This window comes from Rhinichthys klamathensis, unplaced genomic scaffold, assembly GCF_029890125.1.
Source record: "Rhinichthys klamathensis goyatoka isolate OS25496 unplaced genomic scaffold, OSU_Roscu_1.1 h1tg000111l_1, whole genome shotgun sequence".
Classification (NCBI taxonomy): Eukaryota; Metazoa; Chordata; class Actinopteri; order Cypriniformes; family Leuciscidae; genus Rhinichthys; species Rhinichthys klamathensis.
In genome coordinates this window covers 12336906-12357927 of record NW_026606649.1, presented here as the reverse complement: position 1 = coordinate 12357927, position 21022 = coordinate 12336906, and the positions used below count along the sequence as shown (strand labels likewise).

At 38.8% G+C, this 21022-nt stretch overlaps 2 protein-coding genes and 1 pseudogene across 3 annotated transcripts in view; 1 reads left to right on the top strand and 2 right to left on the bottom strand.

The window, feature by feature from the left end:
• Positions 1 to 1172: 1172 nt before the first annotated feature.
• On the bottom strand, positions 1173 to 8596 carry bloc1s4 (biogenesis of lysosomal organelles complex-1, subunit 4, cappuccino). Of its 2 annotated transcripts, none has more exons than XM_056254517.1 (5): positions 8242 to 8596; positions 3648 to 3719; positions 2309 to 2410; positions 2081 to 2220; positions 1173 to 1983 (listed from the first exon to the last, which is right to left on the bottom strand). In XM_056254517.1, exons 1-5 carry the CDS (start codon positions 8545 to 8547, stop codon positions 1929 to 1931), a joined length of 675 nt encoding a protein of 224 aa, XP_056110492.1. In that variant the 5' UTR covers positions 8548 to 8596; the 3' UTR covers positions 1173 to 1928. The 2 variants fall into 2 exon arrangements, with proteins under 2 accessions (XP_056110492.1, XP_056110491.1); XM_056254516.1 differs by having other exon boundaries at positions 1173 to 1987; positions 2086 to 2220.
• A 1515-nt stretch (positions 8597 to 10111) lies between these two features.
• The window catches only part of pard6gb (par-6 family cell polarity regulator gamma b), a 51349-nt gene continuing 40438 nt past the window's right edge, over positions 10112 to 21022 (bottom strand). Inside the window, exon 3 of the mRNA XM_056254515.1 lies at positions 10112 to 11804. Within this exon, the coding sequence (XP_056110490.1) occupies positions 10795 to 11804 (1010 nt within the window). The 3' untranslated portion in view covers positions 10112 to 10794. The remainder of the gene's footprint in view (positions 11805 to 21022) is intronic.
• Positions 17948 to 18063, top strand: LOC130088028 (5S ribosomal RNA; annotated as a pseudogene).

Genomic DNA, 21022 nt, shown 5'->3' with positions numbered 1-21022 from the left:
AATATTTTGTTGCTTAAGCTTATGTATTCAGTCATTATTCAATGGTATGCTAAAAATCCATGTGAAAATAATTACTTCTCCCTGTTCTCAGGTCAAATATTTATGCAATTAAAATGCGATTAATTTCGATTAATTAATTAGATGAATTTTTTTAATCGAGTCCCGGCCCTAGATATGAGTCTTTTATGTTTTGTTTATGTTAAAACACCCGCAATGTTGGAAACTGCACAATGTTTTACTTTTACAATGGAGATGAACGTTCATGTAAACTGTGCAATTGTTGAATAAAAAAATAAAATAAAAGTATGAAAACACCACGTGAGCGGTCACTACGGGAAGCAGAAAGTGTCCGACTTCACGTCTCCGTTTTCAGCTCCTCTCCAAAGGCAAGGGGCAACTCTCACCGATCGGTTACATCCAGCCGCAGCCGATCACACGAACACACCTCCTGGTAGCATTTGAGATTTGATCATATCGATTTATTTAAATGAACCGGTTTAAAGATTCGACCCACTGATTATTTTGGGTTATTGCTTTTTTAAAGGCATTTTATTTGTATGGCGAATTGTTAACTGTTCTTATCCCCGCTGTACTCTTGAAAAAGTAATGACAAGGCTTTTAGTCTAGTAATTGACTAACGCTTTGTGAACAGCAGGTTTTGACTGAATTACATTAATCTGTTCAAAAGAACGATTCGTTGTTGGTGAAACGGACTATTTATTTACTCACACGAGAAATGTAATCGGTGTTAGTTTGGAGTAATCACGTGGAGTTTAGAAAAACAATTTATTTTAACAGATATAATATGACCAAATTCTGAACTATTCTTTAAGTGATTTCTTGTGTCTTGGTTCAGATCTACATGTAATATAATGTAAATCACAGAAAGAAATAGACCTTTTCCCCATTGTATTAAAAATGAGTGCATTCTTCATCAGCCTTGTATTCTTTTCCTATAAAATACAACTTTGTCATCCAATTTTATGGTTGTAGGTTTGGCTCAACACTGGTTCAATATCCTTCTAACAAATACTTTTGTAAATCCCACTTCAATTTCACAACACTAACAGATGAAAGCAAACTCTCATAATTTCTGTGGAATACAGAATACAAAGCTGTTCAACTGACCAAAAACAACAATTGATCAGTAATGAAATGTAGTCACGTTATGCTATAGGCTATATTTGGAAATTTATTACAAACAGACAATCATTAGTCACATTTATCATCATGTAACAATTAACATAACAACTGTCCATGGACATATTAGTATAAAAGTAAATGGTCCATGAAAAACAATATTTGTTGTGGCGATTGTTTGGCTGAGTGCGGCACTCAATGCTACATAATAACCCAGAGTCAATTACACTGGTTTTATGAATTAATTAAATATTAATTGTCAACATGTGCCAGACATCGAACTTTAGACCTTAATAAGATATATCAGTGATAAATACCAATAGTGAAAATAGTGCAAAAAGATCTCAAGCACTGGAAGAAAAGACAAAGGGCAAAACAATTATAAAGCTGTAAAACTATGTACAAGTTCGAATAAAAATCATATAAACGTTTGAACTAATGTTCTGACATTTTCCAAGCATGCTTTCCCAATTATAAGAAACAGTGTCAGACTTCCTGGAGAGGCACTTCAGAAAAAATAAGTTATTTAAAACCAAAGCTTCTGTTGGTTATAAAACTAGCTGCCATTAGACTGCCTACTAAAATAACACTTGGCTTTGATCAGGATTCTAAATTGCAGATAGAGTGACTGTGAAATGTTTGTGTTAGCAATCCCAGCAGGTGTTTGCACCTGAAAGCAGGCAGCACTGCTGATGTTGGAGAACCCTGGTCTAGGTCGGTACTTTCTAAAGTCAATACGATAATCTCTCCGTTACTGCTCAGACTGAGGTTTAAAGTAATCTTCTGTTTTAAATACACTGGGAAGCTCTTGATGTCTTTGTGATTGCCTTCTTGGGCTTGCAGGTTTCTGAAGAAGAAAAAAAAAAGAGGAGGCAGTAAACAATTGGTGACAGTTCTATGCCAAATACTATGGCAAGCATGCATATATACATGTAAAGAGCTCACGTTTAAAAAACCTGGCACGGCCATTGTGCGAAAGATCTTTTTGAAGGCGCCTGGTAGGGTTCCAACTTCACCTTCAACTTGAGTTACTTGTTCTTCCATTGCATTGACATTGGCTCCAACCATTTTGACAAAGCCCTGAGAATTAGAAGCTACACTTGAAGCAACAACAACAACAAAAGTGTCAATCCATCACCATGGTTCAGGCATTGTTTAAAGTTAGTACCTCCAATTTGTCAATTTTTCGGTAAATCTCTCTCATCTCTTCCGATTTTCTTTGTATCTGTGGTAGGTTCTCATTGACCACCTGTGAGGTGTCATTTCGAATCTATAAAAAAAAACAAAAAACAAAAAAAACATTATCAAAGTCTAGCATGCTTTTTCAGTTAAAGTATTTGCAGATTGGTCAGTTAAACACAACAGAGTCTGTGGAAAATTTGAGGGAAGATACATACATACATACATACATTTACCCGCCCCTCGAAGAAATCAGGACAGAAGTGGTTGAAATTAGACAAAAGAGACGGATTAAAATACCAGGTGTAAACGGGTATGTGTCTCCCTCATTTACTTGAGATCAGATCGATTAAAATGCATTAATACCAGGTGTAAACAGGTTTTTTTTTTTAGCTTTTAGTATGAATATGTTAGCCTTAAGGTTATGAATAAGCTGGTGTGTTCCAGAACAATGACAAAATTCGCATTTAGGAGATATAAGCATTCAAAACTGAGTCTCTCACTTCCGCTAAAATGGATCACGGATTTTTATGAATTTATCTAAAGTGTCCCGTCCCCTATGCTATAAATACCACCTGGTCAAAGAGACTGTTGACACATCACAGAGCAATATGGGTTGGAGATGCGTGTTCGGTTGCTCAAACTCTCAAGTTTTATTCCGTTTTCCAACTGTACATTGGTTAAGAATGAAATGGCTAGAATTTATTCACACCTCTACTATTGAATCCAACGTATAATCAGCACTCGGATTTCGGCTTTCATGGTGCTGTCAAGTACGACTTGCAGTCTGTGAGGTAACCTAATTGGCTATTTGAAAAGGGGTAGGAGCCATTTAATATGCCCCGCCTTAGCTTCCTGTTTCAGTGGATATTACGTCAATGCATCATACAAATTATGTATTTTTTTTTCTTTAGGTTTATTTATCTATTGATATTTTACTAGTGGACAGTGGATACTTCACACAAAGCTCAGTATTTTATAGATAACATTTTAATAATTTGCTTTAGGTTTAGTACAGTAACAATATACAAGCACATTTATTACAATTTAATAAAATATGTTTTTTTGACCCCCACGCAATTAATGGGTCTTTATACATACAAAATATAGAAGCCTATACAGTATTTTAGGGAGGTCGTCTTGATTATTAAATAATTTATTTATCATTTGAATTAGCTTTTATATTTAGTTAATTTAGCTAAGAGTTTTTTCATTTTTATTAGTTTTCTATTGTTCTAGTAAGCTTTAATTTATTTTTTATATTTCAGTTTAGTTTTAATTATTTTAATAGCAACTTCACAAATGGGGGAAAAAGACATTGATCTTACCATATCAAGCATACCAACAAACTCGTCAACTCTTGTAAGCATTTCTTCCAGGCTTTTCTCCAAGCACAGGACCTGCACAGCAAATATGTGATAAACGGTAAGAAAACAAAACACATGATAGACTGTACATACTCAGTGTGCATGTGATAGAAATGCTACAGGGATAAACAGTCGCTCGCTTCACTGCCTTGTAAATAAATAACAGAGGACCATTAAGAATTTAAAAAGCAGTCTGGTGTTAGGAACATAATTCAGTCAGTAGCACAGAGAACAAGTCAGTCTTTATTTAACCCATATCATGCTTGACAAATTAGCAGGGGCGTAGAATTTAGTAGGGACGCTAGGGACGTGTCCCTACCAATATCCAGTGACACTGATATATCCCTAGCAATAATTTCGATCAAAACTTAAAATTTAGTTATATATTGATGTCCCCGTCCCCACCAATTTCAAAATCAAACCTACGCCACTGCAAATTAGGCTTGATAACTACACTGTGTTTCAAAAGGACGAGTATACAGATGCATTGAAGAGACTCCGAGGGGGAAGATATTTTTAGAAAAGCGTTTTTTTGTTCATTCAATGAAACATTCTTCAAAATGTCTTTTGTGTTAAGAAAGTCATAGAAGTTTGGAATGACAAAAGTGAGTAAATGACTAATGTGAACTATCCCTTTAATCCATTGTATGGGAACAATTAAAGTTTGACAAGTAATATTAAGCTTTTAGTTAAAATGAATATAAATATATAGAAATAATGTGTATTATAAATACGTTTCAGAATAAGTATATACACATTGCTTAAAGTTTACATGGTTGAGCTGCTGTGGATTCACACAGCCATGTGATTGGCTGTTCACAGCTATTGTGACATTTTCATGTGCACACACACACATTTAATTAAATCCTGAGTTGACAGAGAAAGTTTATAATCTATATTCTACTGATTGAGACTTAATTAATTTGTTGGGTTCGGTCAAACTAAAACTAACCCTGAATTTGTTCAGCTTATTATACATTCAGGACTTGGGCCCTTCTCCACTAAAATTTTCTGGTCACTATTGTAATAGAATTCATAGTTTCATCAATGATGAATCAGCCACAAACAATTATCCCATTGTATCTTTTATAGTCGTCATGAGGGCTCCTATTATGGAAGGCATTGTTTGGTTTTTAACCAAATAAATGCTTCTCACACTAAAACAAACAAAAAGTTGTATTTTGTACACTTCCACCCACCAAACATTTTCAACAGTCTTCTGCATATCCACAAGGCAAACATTAAGGGAAAGTTCACCCAAAAATGTACGTTTTCTGTCATTAATTTGTCACCCCCTTATGTCGTTCCAAACGCGTCAGACTTTCGTTCATCTTCAGAACACTAATGAAAATCTTTTTGCTGAAATCAGAGAGCTTTCTTTTCCTCCATTGACAGCTACTACGTACTAATCCACAACTATCACTTTGATGCTTCAAAAAGTTCAGAGATCATAAACTAATCCATAACAGTTTAGTCCACATTTTCTGAAGAGACAATTGCTTTATATGATAAACCGATTGAATTTTGGATTTTATTCACATAAACATTCATCAGCAAACATAAACTAAAGGTCAACCGAATCTGCTTGACTCGCTAATAATCACGTAGATTTTTTTTTGTACACAAAACTTCTCATGAAAAAATAAATAAAATCACCAAATCATCCTAATTCACACATGCTTACACACATCATGCACAAACTATTGTTTACGTACGAGTATTAAAGGTTCTCTAAAGCCTCGCTCACACTACAGGAGTTTTAAAATCCTAACCGATTTTGAAATCTGGTTGCAGCTCACACTTAAGGAGAATCTTTGCAGATTTTCTTACCTCAAATCTTAAACATGCTCACACTACAAGATTTGAAAATCGTGGCGCATCACACACTACACAATGTTATTAAGATTCGTGCCAGAGAAAGCGCCTCACGTGATCTCACGCAACAGATCGGAAGCGGAAAGGTGGATGTAAACAAAATATCTGTCCTTCATATCAAGTCATATTCGTGAAAAGGTTGCCGTGTGACCAAGGAAAGCGAAATCTTTAAAAAAAATCATCCTTTTAATAAGGATATTTCTAATGAATGGCGTCAGCTCTGTTCAATACAATGATCAGCAGCGTTGCTCAATGCCCATTGCTGCTCAGCTGAGCATTGTAAAGTGGAGCTCAAAGTTAAAATTAAAATAATTAACAGCTTGTTTCATTTAACCTATCTTTGAATGAATATAACTTTATAATGAATATAAATATTTTATAATGAAAATATTTTTGTGTAGGCCTAGGCCTAGTTCTGTGAATTACACTGTGCAAACCAAAGTAATAGCCTACAGTAGCTACTACCCACCGGATGAAGAAAGGGCTCTCAGTCTCCACAGAACATAAAATATTCATATTATTTTATTTTTCGTGTTGGCATTTGAGGAAAAAACAATGTTACGGACATGACCGCTCTAAGCGACTTTAAAATATGCTTTAAAACTTTCACAAAGACATCAAACAGAAAGCACAAAACCTTTCTTTAAATCGAATTTCGTTTTGTATTAATTGTATCTTAATTTTAAACAATGTTTCATCAACCAATTGCCTGGATTTTTATAAATAAGAAGTAAATATAGCAGACGATAGATAATCACGAAACGGAGGCGTCGGCGATACTTCATAAATGAACCGAAACTCAGCGTATAAGATAGCCTACTTGCCTCACATACATGTCTACTTTTAAACAGAACAATTCAAAACGAAAGAAAACAGACTACAGACTGCTCTCTGCTTATGTAATCCGTATGAAATGTGCATTTCTCGCGTGCATCCTGCGGAAGACGGAAGAGTTGCAGATGGTTCAGGATCGATATCGAAAAATCTATATTTTTGACAACACTAGATTGTAGGCTACTTAGTTTATTATTTCAGATGCCTTTATTATGCATTTAGTATTTTATTATTATTTATTATACTGTATTATGCTTATTTATTTAGCAATAACTGGATAAATGGAGATAATGCGCGCATCGCGCTGATGAGTCACTCAAAATTACCTCAATGGAAATTCCTTCACCATGACAGCCCTACTTATTGGCTATTGTGACAGTACTGACGTAATCACAATCTTGCTCATCCCGATAAATATCAAACATGTTTGATATGATCGGGGCGAGCCCGATTTGTGTAAGAGCAGATCGGGAGGTGCAAGATTCGATCTGTGAATGCCTCACATTACCAGATAATCTGTGCCGAACATCGGAACCGATCGAGGTCCTCGACAAGATTTTTTCTCCGATTCTCGGGAGGGGAAAATCGGGCATAAATCGGCCTAAAACTCCTGTAGTGTGAGCCAGGCTTAAGCGATCCTGGGTGACGTCAATTCTTGTTGACGTTCGAACAAAACGGAGGCTAGCTAGACACTCCCTCCTCATCCGCACACTAACCCCCCAAACCACACCCCCAAACCCTTCTTGTCAGTCATTGGCTGGAACAGTTTGTTATGTTTAGGGGAGCGGGTCGCTGCAGTTTGTTTTTGTTGCTGTTTGTGGAGCCTGGCTGTCAGAGATCGCGTTTCTTTACAGTGTGTTCAGGGGACAGGCAGCCAGCGGATAGTGAGGAGATGTTTGCTGTATGTGACAAAAAATGTTTTGGCCTAAAAAACGCGTGACATCGCTTAGAGCACCTTTAAGACCCGTGCTGCTTCCAGAAACCATATAGTAGGTACTACTTTTGAAACATGTTTCTTCAATATAGTATGCATGTTGAAATTGCTTCCGGGGGCACCGCAATCCGACTGAAAGGGCACAACTGCTATACATGCAACAACATCCATGTTGTCACTGTCATCTGACCTACTGTGTCAGTTGCATTACTTCACTTCTATAAAAAAAAAAAAAAAAAAAAAAAAAACTTCACTTCTCCGTGGCCTGATGGGATAGTAAAGTGTCCACTGTCCAATGGATGCGAACTTCAGAATCTCAAAAAGTAGCCTAGTAGGTCATCCAGGTATTTTTCACCAACTGTTTTATGAATATTATGAATTCGGACATGCTACTCAGCTAACATACGGGTTTTCACCTACTAGTATAGAAGTAGGCATAATCGGACGCAGGACTAGGCCTAGTGTGTTTATGAGTGAGTAATTGAATCCTTCATTCCGATTCATGCAGGAATGAAACATCACTACTGGGTGTTACTCAGAAGTTGATTATGCTGTGGTTTCTTTTAGAACTTCTTTTATTTTCCTTGGTGGAGACAAAATATAGATAGGGAACTGGCAATACTGTTTTGAAAATACAAGTTAATATCAATAACTATTTCTTGTTTAAATAACTGTTGTATCAAGATCATATTCACACGGCAGTATGGCAGAATCAGAGCAGTACAAATATTCAGAAGAACAACATGCTTGCTTATATGTGATATAGGCTAATAATAATAAAGAGGATGATGATGATGATATACTGACAAGAAATTTTTTTCTATCTTGCTTTTATTGTGTGTATGGGAAGTTTAAGCATTATCATGTTAAACAGGCGTGCCAAAGAACGACTTTGCATCTATGTGTCCTTACCTCTTCTTCAGCGTTGGCTCTGATATAAGAGGAGTATGTGATGGCCGTGTGTCTCAGTAGCTCGTCGTCTTGTGTCTGCTCCGGCTCGCTCTGGTCCTGGGTTTCTCCGGCTGCTGAGATCGGGCTCTGGGCCACTGCAGCGCCGAAGCTCGGGCTCTGAGACACGGTACCGCTGCTGAGGGCCTCACTCACCATAGACAAACTGCTGGCGCTTTGCGACACAATACCGCTGTCTCTGCTCACCTCTGCGCTGGACTCCTCCAGGGGTGACAGCACCGCTGCTGCCCTGTCAAAGCGATGCTCCATGTTTCGCTATCCACTACACTGCTCTTGTTTATGTGGAAGTGAACGCAGAGCAGCGTGTGCGCATGCGTTAGTTTAATAGCCAATCAAAGAACGGGTTGGCCGCATGTTGGTCATGTGATAATAAGGGTCAAAGAAACGGATAGATTTGATTTTAAAAATGGTGAATATTTGACACGACAATAAGACAGACAGACAGACAGACAGACAGATAGACAGATAGACAGATAGACAGATAGATAGATAGATAGATAGATAGATAGATAGATCAGATAAAAAATGGTTCATGAAGGATACAGGAAATTGCTGTGCAATTCAATCTTAAGCCTGGTCGTTGATCTTAACAAAAACTATGAATGTAAAGAACACTACAGAATGTGTTTTGTCCATCTCATAATTTTATTTTGTTTAAAAAAGAAAAGAAAAGAAAAAAACTGACATCTGTAAAAACCATCTCATTATTTACATGTATTTTGTATTGTAACTACCATTTTAAGTGTGGTTTGACTGCCTGACTAATATATTTAGACACTGAACTTTACTGTAGGTAAATTAAGCTAACCTGCAGTCCGGCACACTGAAACGGTCCTAACACGACTGGCCGAAGACACAATCTGTCGTACGTTTTGTTTTTAAAGTAATCTCCTTTTTAGCTCGTCCTGTTTTGAATTTCTGTTCAATTTATTCAGTGTTGATGATACACAGACATACAGATGATCCAAGACAAGAACAATGATAAGAATGGCAAATAATTAATGCAAAATATAAAGAAAGTGATTCTTAGCAAGAGACGCAGTTCAGGCAGTGACCAACGGATGGCGACACAGAACAAATGTTTTTTTGACTCCCACATTTTATACCATGCCCTTGCTTTTACCAAAATGAAAATATTTCCAGTGGTCAGATCCAAATACTTAAGTCTGTTTGAGTGAACTATGTCTGTAGGAGGGGCAGTAAGGCACAGAAATGGTGGATATGAAGGTAAGTCTTTGTTCAAGAAGACAAATACAATGCAGTCAACCTAAAAGCAAAAGGAAGGTACATCCACACCACAGTGGTTTTAAATTATATACAAATGTAATCCACAGACTCTCTCTCTATAAAACAACATTAAGAATGAACTGGTGTGTTCCCAATATAAAAAAGAATGATATAAGACTTAATTTTATACCTGAAGTTTGATTGGACCGTATGCTCAGTGGCAGCATTAACATTAAAGCCATTTGACTAGTATGAGACAGCAGTCTGTTCAGCTGTGGCGATTTGAGTGGAGGTCAGAGGTGAGGATTCATTAACAGTGAGGTGACAGCAAATATGTGTACAGAATAAAACAGAAGGAACCAACTTACATTCCACTGGACTCCTGAAGTCAAGAGGGCTTCAAGAGGACATACAAGTGTGAAATACCTATATGTGATGACCAATTACACTCCACTGCAGTCAAATAGACCAGAAACAAAGTCAAATTAAATCCCACAAGGCCAAAATCAACATACTGTAGTAGTAAATGTCTCATAAAAAATGATGTTTTAAGATGTTATTCTTGTCTAAATAAAAACATCCACAATTTCCAAAAAGGTAATTTTGTAACGCTGAAACAAGTGATATTTAAATATTCGGAAACAAACATTCTGAGGGAATCCGCCAAATTGTGAATTACTGCAAATAAAGGCATTAAACGCATACAGCAGACATTCATTACTGAAAGTTAATAATAATGATTATTAATTCTATTCAGTTATTAACTTAATTAGACAGGGCAAAAAAAAAAAAGGGTAGGGTTGTTGATTAAGAGTAAATTCATTTTTGCATTTGCATAATATACTCAGCTTTTTCATTATACCAGGAACAAATGTTTGTTTTCAGGTACAAACCGTAAACAGAAGACAACAGTACGCACACACAGGTCTAAACCCAATTTCTGGTCCCAAGACACATTTAGATAACATGATTAAAATTAACCTCTAAACAAGAACTGAGAAACACTGATAGACAAGATAAAAAAAGTGTCTCTGCTTGGAAAAAGAGACATACCACTAAATTGGACACAATTTTTTTTACAAAAGACATTAGAACACATAAAAAAAAAAAAAAAAAAAACATTTAAAAGAGTAAAATTCCAGATATTGTTTCTGTTAAATTATTCATTTTACAAAACCCTTAAAGTTGGGTGAGGTTCAAAGTTGAGTCTGATGTCCCAGGCTGAAAAGCCGATGTCTCTGGGTGGGCTGGATTTTATATGTGACTGTATTATAAAGTGATGACTGTGCCATCCTCCTCAACCCCTCCTCTGGGTAAAGCCAGGCTGTGACGGGGGTCTGTCCTCAGGCTACTGAGGATTTTGTGTAGGCTGCCATTGCTTTCCCGCATAACGGGGTTGCTGCTGTGGTAGGGGTTGTTTTGTAGGGTAAGGTCCTTGTGCAACTTGTAACTCAAACTATTGTGCACTGTGCCATTAAAGCTCGGTTGAGAGTGGAAAGAGGCCGTGGACACAGTGGATGGAGGTCTCGTTTGGGGTCGCGTAGGGGGGCTGGGTGGGGTTACGGTGGTTGTTTGCGTCTGGGACCGGGACGCAGTTGAAGCCACTGAGGCATTGGAGCGTCGTGATGGCCGCTTGATGTTGCTTTCAATTACGATGTCCGACTCCTCATCACTCTCCAGATCTTCTGGGCTGTAGCCATGAGAGATGGCGGTGGCACCAGTGGGAGCGGTGATGGCGGGATATCCCACCGAACCGCTGCTGTCGGATGACTGACCCGAGCTGCCCGAGATACGACTGCTGCGTACCACATTGTTGCGTTGGTTCACCGGCTTCACGGTCACAATAAGGTTGTGGCTGTTTGCGATCATCATGTCAGTCACCTGGTCCAATGTCTTTCCTGTCACCTCAATACCATTGACTTCCAGGACCTCATCATTGACGGCCAGCAGGCCTGTGCTCTCGGCCAGGCCTCCAGGTACCAGGCGGGAAATGAAGATACCCGGGACTTTTTCTAAACCGTGGGGTGTAACACGAACACTGGTGCCATCACGGATGTAGAATCCAAGGGGCTTGTCCGAGCCATGCCGGTAGAGTCGCACTCTTCGGTGAGATTCAGGAAGGATGTCCACATCAATAATGGACGATACAGGACGGAAGTCTTGAGGCATGCCAATGCGGATGTGGGGCCGTTTGCGGTTCAGGTCATTTCGAAGAGTGACCACTGCCTTCTTTTTCCGAGTCAGAGTGCTGGTGCCGAAGTTGCTGTAGTCAACCTCTTCTGCAAGAGTAAACGAAAATGATGACTGTTAATGCTTAAGTGGATTAAAGATGCAAATTATGATTCATTACAACTGAATCTAGTGACATAACATGTCTCATAAGTACAAAGAAGGACGATTTCCATAAAGGCATAGTTCACCCAAAAATGAAAATTTTGTCATCGTTTACTCACCCTCATGTCGTTACAAGCCCGCAAGACTTTCGTTCATCTTCGGAACACAAATGAAGATATTTTTAATGAAATCTGAGCTTCTGTTTATGTTTGCTGATCAATGTTTATATGTGAATAAAAAGCCTAAATGTCTTTACAGAAAATTTGGACTAAACCACTCAATCCATATGGATTAGTTTTACAATATCGTTATTAACTTTTTGAAGCATCAAGGTAGTAGTTGCATAGCTGTCAATGGAGGAACAGAAATCTCACAGATTTCATCAAAAATATCTTAATTTGTGTTCCGAAGATGAAAGTCTTACAGGTTTGGAACAACATGAGGGTGAGTAACTGATGACATAATTTTGGGGTGAACTATCCCTTTAAGCCACAAATATGGAAATGTACATCAACATCAAAGTCAGTCCTGGAGGGCCACGGTCCTGCAAAGTTTAGCTCCAACTTTCCTAAAACACACTTGCCTGGAAGTTTCTAGTATGCCTAGTTAGACACTGATTAGCTGGTTCAGGTGCGTTTAATTGGGGTTGGAGCTAAACTTTGCAGGACAATGGCTCTCCAGGAGCAGGATTGGACACCCCCTGTGGTAAAGGTAGCTCGGATTAGTTTGATAAACTTCAGCCTTAGTACTGTTAAAACTTAAAAGGTAAAGCTTCATATGAAGTTGTGGATGAGGACAAGCATGCAAATCTAATCAGACCTGCTGGACGGTTTATACCTCTCAGATACTACATGTATTATGATGTAACAGGATTTTTCTGGCATGCTAAACCAAAACATGAGGCTACCTTATCGCATCATTACAAAAATGTAACCTTAACTACTGACAGAACACAAAGATCTCTGTTGAAAGTATTTAGCAGAGATTAAGTTATCTGCATTATCTGATATATGCCGAAAAGTGCGGTAAGAACAGTAATAATACTTAAACACCTAGATTAAGAGATCAAGTGTGATCACAAGGTCTTCTCAAAGTCCTACTGAAAGACAACACATCTTAAAACAGAAGTGCAATATTGAAATGCCCCATAAGACCAAGGACATGCTTACCAAGTTACAGTGTTTTAATAAGGCTTCTCTTTAAACCGTAACATAACTTAGTCCAACAATACCCTCTCTGTGCTACATCAGACAGCCATCAACCACACCTGGACTGTTCGCTTTGGATATAAGGCATAGTTTCCAGTGCAAGTTTATCTGACTTCCCAGCATGAGTTCTCAAGAAAGACAGAAAAGAAAACACCCACCTTCTGTTCAATTACTCTAAAATAATTTTTTTAAAATGCTTATACAAAGCTTCCGAATGTTCATCAAAGCATCCAGATGCAGTTGTTCTTAGTTTGGCTCTTTGATTATTTTGATTGAGTCCAGACAGACTTTTATTATGTCCTGGAATTTTAGCCACAACTGCAAATCTCTTGATAGGAAACACATTGAAGTGTTTCTGCTTCTGGCCTTCATTAAGAAGGGTACTGTTCTCTCCAAATGTACACCCTCAACTGTCTTCTTCTGAGAAAAACTGTGAACACCTAGCAGAACATGTAGGAACTTAAGGACTAATGGAGGACTTACTTTGTGAGTAAGCAAAGACAAAGCGCATAAGTTAATCCTAAAGTCTGGAGCCTGGGAGTTGAGAGCTAGAGCACTAGATTTACTAGTTTCTACTAGTAAAAAAATAAATATCCACTGGATTTTTCATTATGACTCCTGGTGTCCAGTCCAGACTGGTATCGGCATTGACCCAGTGTGGATTCTTTAACCTCCAAAGGGACTGAGAGTGAGGGCAAGCCACTAAGTCACCAAGCCTAAACTACATGATGGGATGATGGGAAAATAAATTCAGCTCAGTGATCAAAGGACAGTTTCCAGACATTTCCAGGGGAAAGTGAATGGCACAGTGCCTACCAGACAGAAAACAAAGACTACAGATTCAAGGAAGCCAACGATGTTGCCCAAGAAAGTTTCATTAAATGGAAGTTTTCATAAAAGAGAGGGATGGTGATTCAATGGTGATTAACAATGTGCCTAAATCATTCCATACATTCTTTTGTACAAACAACAGCAAGCCACATTAATATTTTATTTATTTAAAGGTTTAGGCACTAAATGGCGGATTCTTTGATATTTGAGGTTATGGACATCCACAATACCAACTCAAGGGCAAACTATTTTTCTTTTCTTTTTTGGAAAACATTGATTTCCAAACCCTAATTTGTCTTGAGGTTGCAAAGTCCAAGAAAAAAAGTATTTAGATTAAAGCAGCCTTGCCTACAAAACTCCCAATTTTGATGGAAATGTCCTGACTGCTTGAAGGCACAATAACTTAAACACTCAATTTATAGTTTATTTTTTATAATAGGTCTACACATTAATCAACAGCTATTTTGACCTTTAAATTAAGAACGAAACCATCTGTGAATGGCGCACGGACACACACAGCGAGAGAGACAGTCCTCCCTTGTTTTATCATTTTATTATTGCAGGCATTATATAATTATATAAATGTGTGTATAATCCAATTCTAAAATTCTATTCCAATGTTAATACTAGGGATGGGCATTCGATTAAATTTTCTTAGTCGATCGTCGGGAGAATTAACGATCGACTATCGATTAATCATTAATATTTTTTATATATTAAAATTTATTATTTATTTAACTTTTTATAAATTAAAAATGCAATGAAAATACAAAAATACAGCGTGTTTTTCCTCGATGAGATCTTTATTACAAGATAATCAACTTGCGGCAGTTAAACTGGACATTCGGCTAAACTTGAAATATGCGCTGCGGTGCTCTAAAAAGCAACAAAACCTGCAGCTGCGAGTTGGCGTCCTCAAACAGAGACCCGATCGTTTGTTCCAAAATAATAATAAAAAAAATCATGTTAAACAATAACTTAACCAAAAACATAATAATACTCAATGTAACTCAAAACTATCCAAGGTACGAAGTCGAGAAAGAGTGTGAGAGATTAGCCTACCTAGCAACAAATTAGGCTACTTAACAAAGCCTCAAAAAAAATATCTATTAACTCACATAAAACTTCTGCACCAGTCTACTGATTTTTGTTGAGAAAGATAAGCATGTTGATGACATGGACTGGGCCTGGGGTCAGACGCGACCGCAACATGGTGACCGTCAAGCCTCGTTTATACTTTTGCCTGGCTCTGCAGCGTGAGTCTCCGCAAACGGACGAGGCGTTTATACTCCACGCGCTCACCTGTAAAACGCCGAATACCGCAATGACGTCATTTTTGCCTCGCGCACCTTTGCTCGTGCTTGTGCGGACGCGTCGAGGTCGAGTGTAAACAAACTCTTCAGTCCAGCCGCCGAAAACACCCGCTCTGAGGGGACTGACGTTGCCGGGATGCACAGGTACCTCTGCGCTAACTTGACCAGCCCGGGAAACAACTTATTCCGTTCACTTTCCACCCGTCTGCAGTGGTGCAATCCAGCGGTTCATTGCTTCAAGGCTCACATTACGCAACGCAACCATATTACATTTACATTTAGTCATTTAGCAGACGCTTTTATCCAAAGCGACTTACAACTGAGGACTAAACCAAGCGAGTCATCGTGAAGAGGCAAAAGCAACGCAAGAAGTGCTCAAAATACAAAGTTCAGACATAGCTCGGAGTAGCATAAGCCAGGCAAGTGAGGATTTAGAGGAAAGGATTTTTTTTTTTTTTTTTTTTTTTTTTTTTTTTTTTTTTATCGATAACAAATTAACATGATCGACGAAATTCTTAATGATCAATTATCGATCGTCGATTAATAATGCCCATCCCTAGTTAATACAACAGAATATTTGGGATATTCAGCCTCACGGAATCACAACCAGAAAACAACATAAAACATGCATTAAAATAACAGAATTGTTGAGATGAAGGCAGAAATAAAGTAAACAAAGGCTGCAAACAGTTAACTCAGCACAAAGAAACCAGTAAAAAAATTATCATATGCTGTCAATCAGAAATAGACAGCTCAAGTGAATGAAGTAACGCTTAAGTGCTGTCCCTGGCACTGCAGTCACCTGACTGGACTCCATGGGGAGGGGTCCGGCCCCAGTGTCAGGGCAGAGGTCACTGGAGATGTGGTGGGTGAGCCTGGTCAGAAAGGAATAGACCCTACATTCCACCACACAGTGCCTCAACTAGGAATGCAGAAGTTGTTTCACAACTTAACCGAGATGACCTACAACATATTTGAAGCATAATTCATCAGTTGACGGTAAAGCGGTATGGTCCCCATCAGTCACCCATGGGTGGGTGTGGGAAAGAGGAGTGGGCGAGGTCTCAGGCCTTTGTTATGTTGTCCCACCTCTCGTTAACTTCCACACTGAAAGGGTCTTTTTCAAGTTCTTTTGGATTTTTACTAACGCTCATAAAAGCAGGCCTCAAAAGAGTTTTATGGCCAATCATTATGCCACCCAACAGGGTTTATTTTCCCATTTTCTCCTGCATTTCCTACTGTGTGTTCTGGAGAAACTGCCAATTCAAATTTCATTCCTATTTCCATGACACCCTGCACAAATTCCTGTCTGGGGTCTATTATTTGCATTGCTGCTGAATAATGCTCTTGGTAGGAGTCATCTGCCGATGACATGAGTGAATAAAATGATGTGCATTAGCATGGAGTGGCAGATAGTGCTAAAGCAATTGTGCATAACAATACCCTGCTTGAGAGGCTATATAGCACCCAGACAAACAGAATGTCGATTTCCATAACATCACCAAACTACATGCCTGGTGAATTCGGGAACTCTAGTGTGAATTGCATTATCTGATCATATACATATATAGCAGACACAGGTACCCGAGGGTTCACCGCAGTGCAGGATCAGGGTAATGTCCTCTCAGACAGAGCCCCCTGGGAGAGTCCGTCTGTGTTTACTTTAAACCGTCGCACTCAAATTTCCCTGGCTGAATGGAGCGATGGCTTTTTTGGCTTCTCTCTGTAGCCCTGAGAGAGATTAAAGGAGGAAGCCCCTCCTTTACTAGTGCATACTCAGCAGAGCTCTCTATGCAGGCTCCTACACACCCCTATGGGTTTTAACTCGTGTTACCAACGGTGCACTGGCGAACACATCTGGGAGAAGTTAGCAGCAGCGGTGAGGGGTGGAGACTGTGTCGGGAGATTAAACTCCCTTGCCATCTTTTTGCAATGTTGCATAAGGACTGCTTTTAACAGGTAGACAAACTACGAAAGTTATTTTAGACATTCCACCAACTCTACTCTGGTCTGGAGAGGATTTCAGCTCAAATGTACAGGTAGTACGTCTACTGTGCCATTCACATGCTTCTCAATGTAGCTTTACACATAAGCCATCTCTACATGGAAACATATGCTTAGTGTTTAACCTTGTTCTCCACTCCCCATACGTTCTGCAAGTGTGGCCAAGTTTGGGACATGAATGCCAAGAGTCCTTTAGGCCCAACACATAACTAAGCATGTCCTATCATTACATTACATAATCACTGCAGCTGCCAGTACATAAAGTCCACAGAAATGTAAATAAAGATTATTAAAAGAAATCACACAAAGCTCTGAGGCTTAAAGTAAATGTTTGGTTATGAAGTGTGTGTGTGGAGCTGACAAGAGACTGAGGATAGGGAACTGAGGATGACTGTCAGGAAGCAGAACATGGTTCAGGATGCACTGGCTGCCCTCTTCACGCTATGGTGCTTTTATGACCTCATTCACATGAGCAAGACGAAACTGACCAGTTTCAGCCCTGATGAACAAAGAAAAAAGTAGAAACTATTAAGACTGTGTGCAAACCATACTATAACTTTTGCTGGGGTCTCTGGACCTGATACCAGGCTCATCAAAGCTTGTGCAGCCTGATGCTGGTGTGACCCTAAAGGCAATAATAAAAGAGAAATAGATTACTACTATGCTTGGCAGTGTAATCCTTGTGTTCGTATTCATCTGTTGCCAAGACAAGCAAGGGAATAGCAAATTGCAGCCAGCAGCCATATCACCCTGTAACCCAAGACTGGTTCCCACTGAAGCTAAGCAGGGCTGAGCCTGGTTAGTACCTGGATGGGAGACCTTCTGAGAAAACCAGGTTGCTGCTGGAAGAGGTGTTAGTGAGGCCAGCAGGGGGTGCTCACCCTGTGGTCTGTGTGGGTCCTAACGCCCCAGTATAGTAATGGGGACACTATACTGTCAAAGAGCACCGTCCTTCGGATGAGACGTTAAACCGAGGCCCTGACTCTCTGTGGTCACAAAAAATCCCAGGATGTCTTTCGAAAGAGTAGGGGTGTAACCCTGGCATCCTGGCCAAATTTGCCCAGTGGCCTCTGTCCATCATGGCCTCCTAATCATCCCCATATATATATATACCAATTGGCTTCATCACTATGTCTCTTCTCCACCAGTTAGCTGGTGTGTGGTGGGCGTTCTGGCGCAATATGGCTGCCGTCGCATCATCCAGGTGGATGCTGCACATTGGTGGTGGTTGAGGAGATCCCCCCTTCTATGTAAAGCGCTTTGAGTGCCAAGAAAAGCGCTATATAAATGTAATGAATTATTATTATTACTATATTATTATTAATAGTTACGATTAGCTGAAATAATCAAATCAAGAAGAAAACAGGTAATATAAGAAATAAAACTGCATTTGGAAATCATCCAGCAAGATTTATAATAAAAATTGCCTGAAAGATGTGCCCTCCATTGTGATATAACATTGATAAGTCAATATAATTACTGATATGCAATTTCAAAATATTTGTAAAAAAAAATTCACTATTACATAGCAATTATTAAACTAAAACAGGCAAAAAAAAAAAAAAAGATTAAAAGAGGAATCCATTTGCATAAAAATATACTTTTGCGAGGGGGTGGTGATGCTTTTGTAACTAAGCATCCACTCAGAGTCAGAACACCAAAGAAACTGCATGGCAACACCCTGGCAATGCCCCACAACACCCTAGCATCTTTTCACCACTTTTTTTTTAAAAATAAAATCTAAGTCTTATATTATTTCATATCACTTAACTGTGGTAAGGCGACACTTTAAATAAATTAATTTCACAAATCATGCAAAAAAAACAAAAAACATATGCAGATACAGTGCAAGTGGACAGCGCAATGATATCCTCCTTTAGTCCTTTTACTCCCTTTAACCCACTGATTTGCTATCTGCTGTACAGTACTCCTGCGGTGCTCACAGAAGTCAAGCGGTGAGTTTGAGACATCAGTGATGAGGGGGTGAGTCCTCATCTGGCTCTGACATCATCCTGCTTTTGAGATGATCCCCAACCCCCAAACAAGCTGCTAAGTGAGACGTTCCAGATCTGCTCTCTAATCTCTCACTGTCACGGGTGACACCAAACAGCAACGAGTTTAGAGGGGGTGCAGGATTTAGAGAGGATTAAGGTGTTAATGGCACTCGCAATCTGTCCCTTTAAAGCTGTTTGTGGAGGAAAGAAAAACTAGGCTAATCAGATAAATGGGGTGAAAAGTTTCATAGCACCCAAAACAAGCTAAACTACTAGGAAATCTTTGGCAGTAACAGCAATCTTTTGGTTTAGGGCCAGAAGTGTTTTGAAGGGCCTAAATCTTTGACTGAAATAGTTTGTTTAATTAGCGCTTTTTTTACTGTTCAGCATCCATTTTGTGCACACAATGTGGATAAACTACAGCAGTTAAACGTGTTGGCTGGGTTGACAATATGGATTTCTCAGTTTTAATCGATACTAATAGGTATTCTTAAATCTCAAGATCGATCTTTTAGTCTATGCGGTTTTCTGTTGTAGCGTACAAGACATCCAATAAATGCAATGAGCTTTGTGCTTTGCTACTTTTAATAAGCAACAGTGTCACTTTCACAGTGTCACGCTTCAGTTTTCAGCCAAGTGCATCCTGAATTTTCATTGAAGACCGTTTCACTCTGAAATACGTCATATTGCAGAACAATTCCCCATAAGTGTATAGTAGCCTTTTCAATCATTCAAATATCACGTACACTGTAATTATTTTATAACTTTTTTTAAAGATTTTGTACATTCTGCTGGTGCAGGCAATCCACAAAGTGTTGCTACAATATTAAAAATACTATGATTAGATGTTATATCAAGCAAGTACTTAAGCAAGTAATAACAACCAAATTTGAAACATTAAAAAACAGCTGAAACAATGGAAAATTGCAGAAGAAAAGGGATATGTTGGTTTGGAAACAGTAACTACATAGCTATACTGTATTATCTTCCATTAAAGATTAACTATTCGAAATGCAAGGCAAAAAACAATGTTGCGAAACCAACAATGAAAATGATTCCAAACCACAGCAAAAAAATGCTTTCACTGCGATTTGCTCTTCTGCAGAGTCTAAGCCTTGAATTATACTGCGGTTTATGAGTGAAAATGATGCTGCATTCTTCACATAAATAATTAAAACATACTGCACTCAGCGCAAGTTCAAACTCTGGGAAGAATCATGTTTACTTTTGGTGAGGGTCCTGAGTCACATTCCCACACAAAAACAGACTTGCAGGTAAATTATCAGCAGTCTAAGTAAAAGATTTAACAACAAGAGTTTTTAAAAGTACAACTACATAAAATAGATTTATGGCTGATGCCAGGAGTCTTGGCCACATGAGGCAGTCATGCATCGTCTCTTGTCAGGACGAGCCTCTTTCTCCCTGCTGTTATTGAGAGTCATCTCAAGGTCTGGGCAGGTTCAGGCTGGTCTTCCACACCTGTACTCAACACACTCCCTTTCACAACCCACTTCCTGAATCAGACCTGCTAAAATCGTGTGCCAAGATCTCAGATTCCACCTCACTCCACTGCCTCTGTTTGCCGTGATGACCCTCACGTGTAGACACATATAACACGAAACACACACTCAATAGCTCACACAGATAAGGTCCAAATGTATTAAAAGCAAGATACTATCAGAAAGTGGTCTTATTATCAAATATTTTGAAATAAGAGCACCAAAATATGAACTAAGAAACTTGCGTAAAATTGCATTTCATGTTCTATAATAAAAATATAATGACACGTCATGGCCACAGTTTTGTTACAGCA

Excerpts from the sequence above, each read along its gene's own strand:
- bloc1s4 (XM_056254516.1), bottom strand. The coding sequence starts at position 8,547 with ATGGAGCATCGCTTTGACAGGGCAGCAGCGGTGCTGTCACCCCTGGAG. Across the intron at positions 2,411-3,647 it reads TTGTTGGTATGCTTGATATG|ATTCGAAATGACACCTCACA; the intron begins GTAAGATCAATG and ends TTTTTTTTATAG. Across the intron at positions 1,988-2,085 it reads CCGTGCCAGGTTTTTTAAAC|AAACCTGCAAGCCCAAGAAG; the intron begins GTGAGCTCTTTA and ends TTTCTTCTTCAG.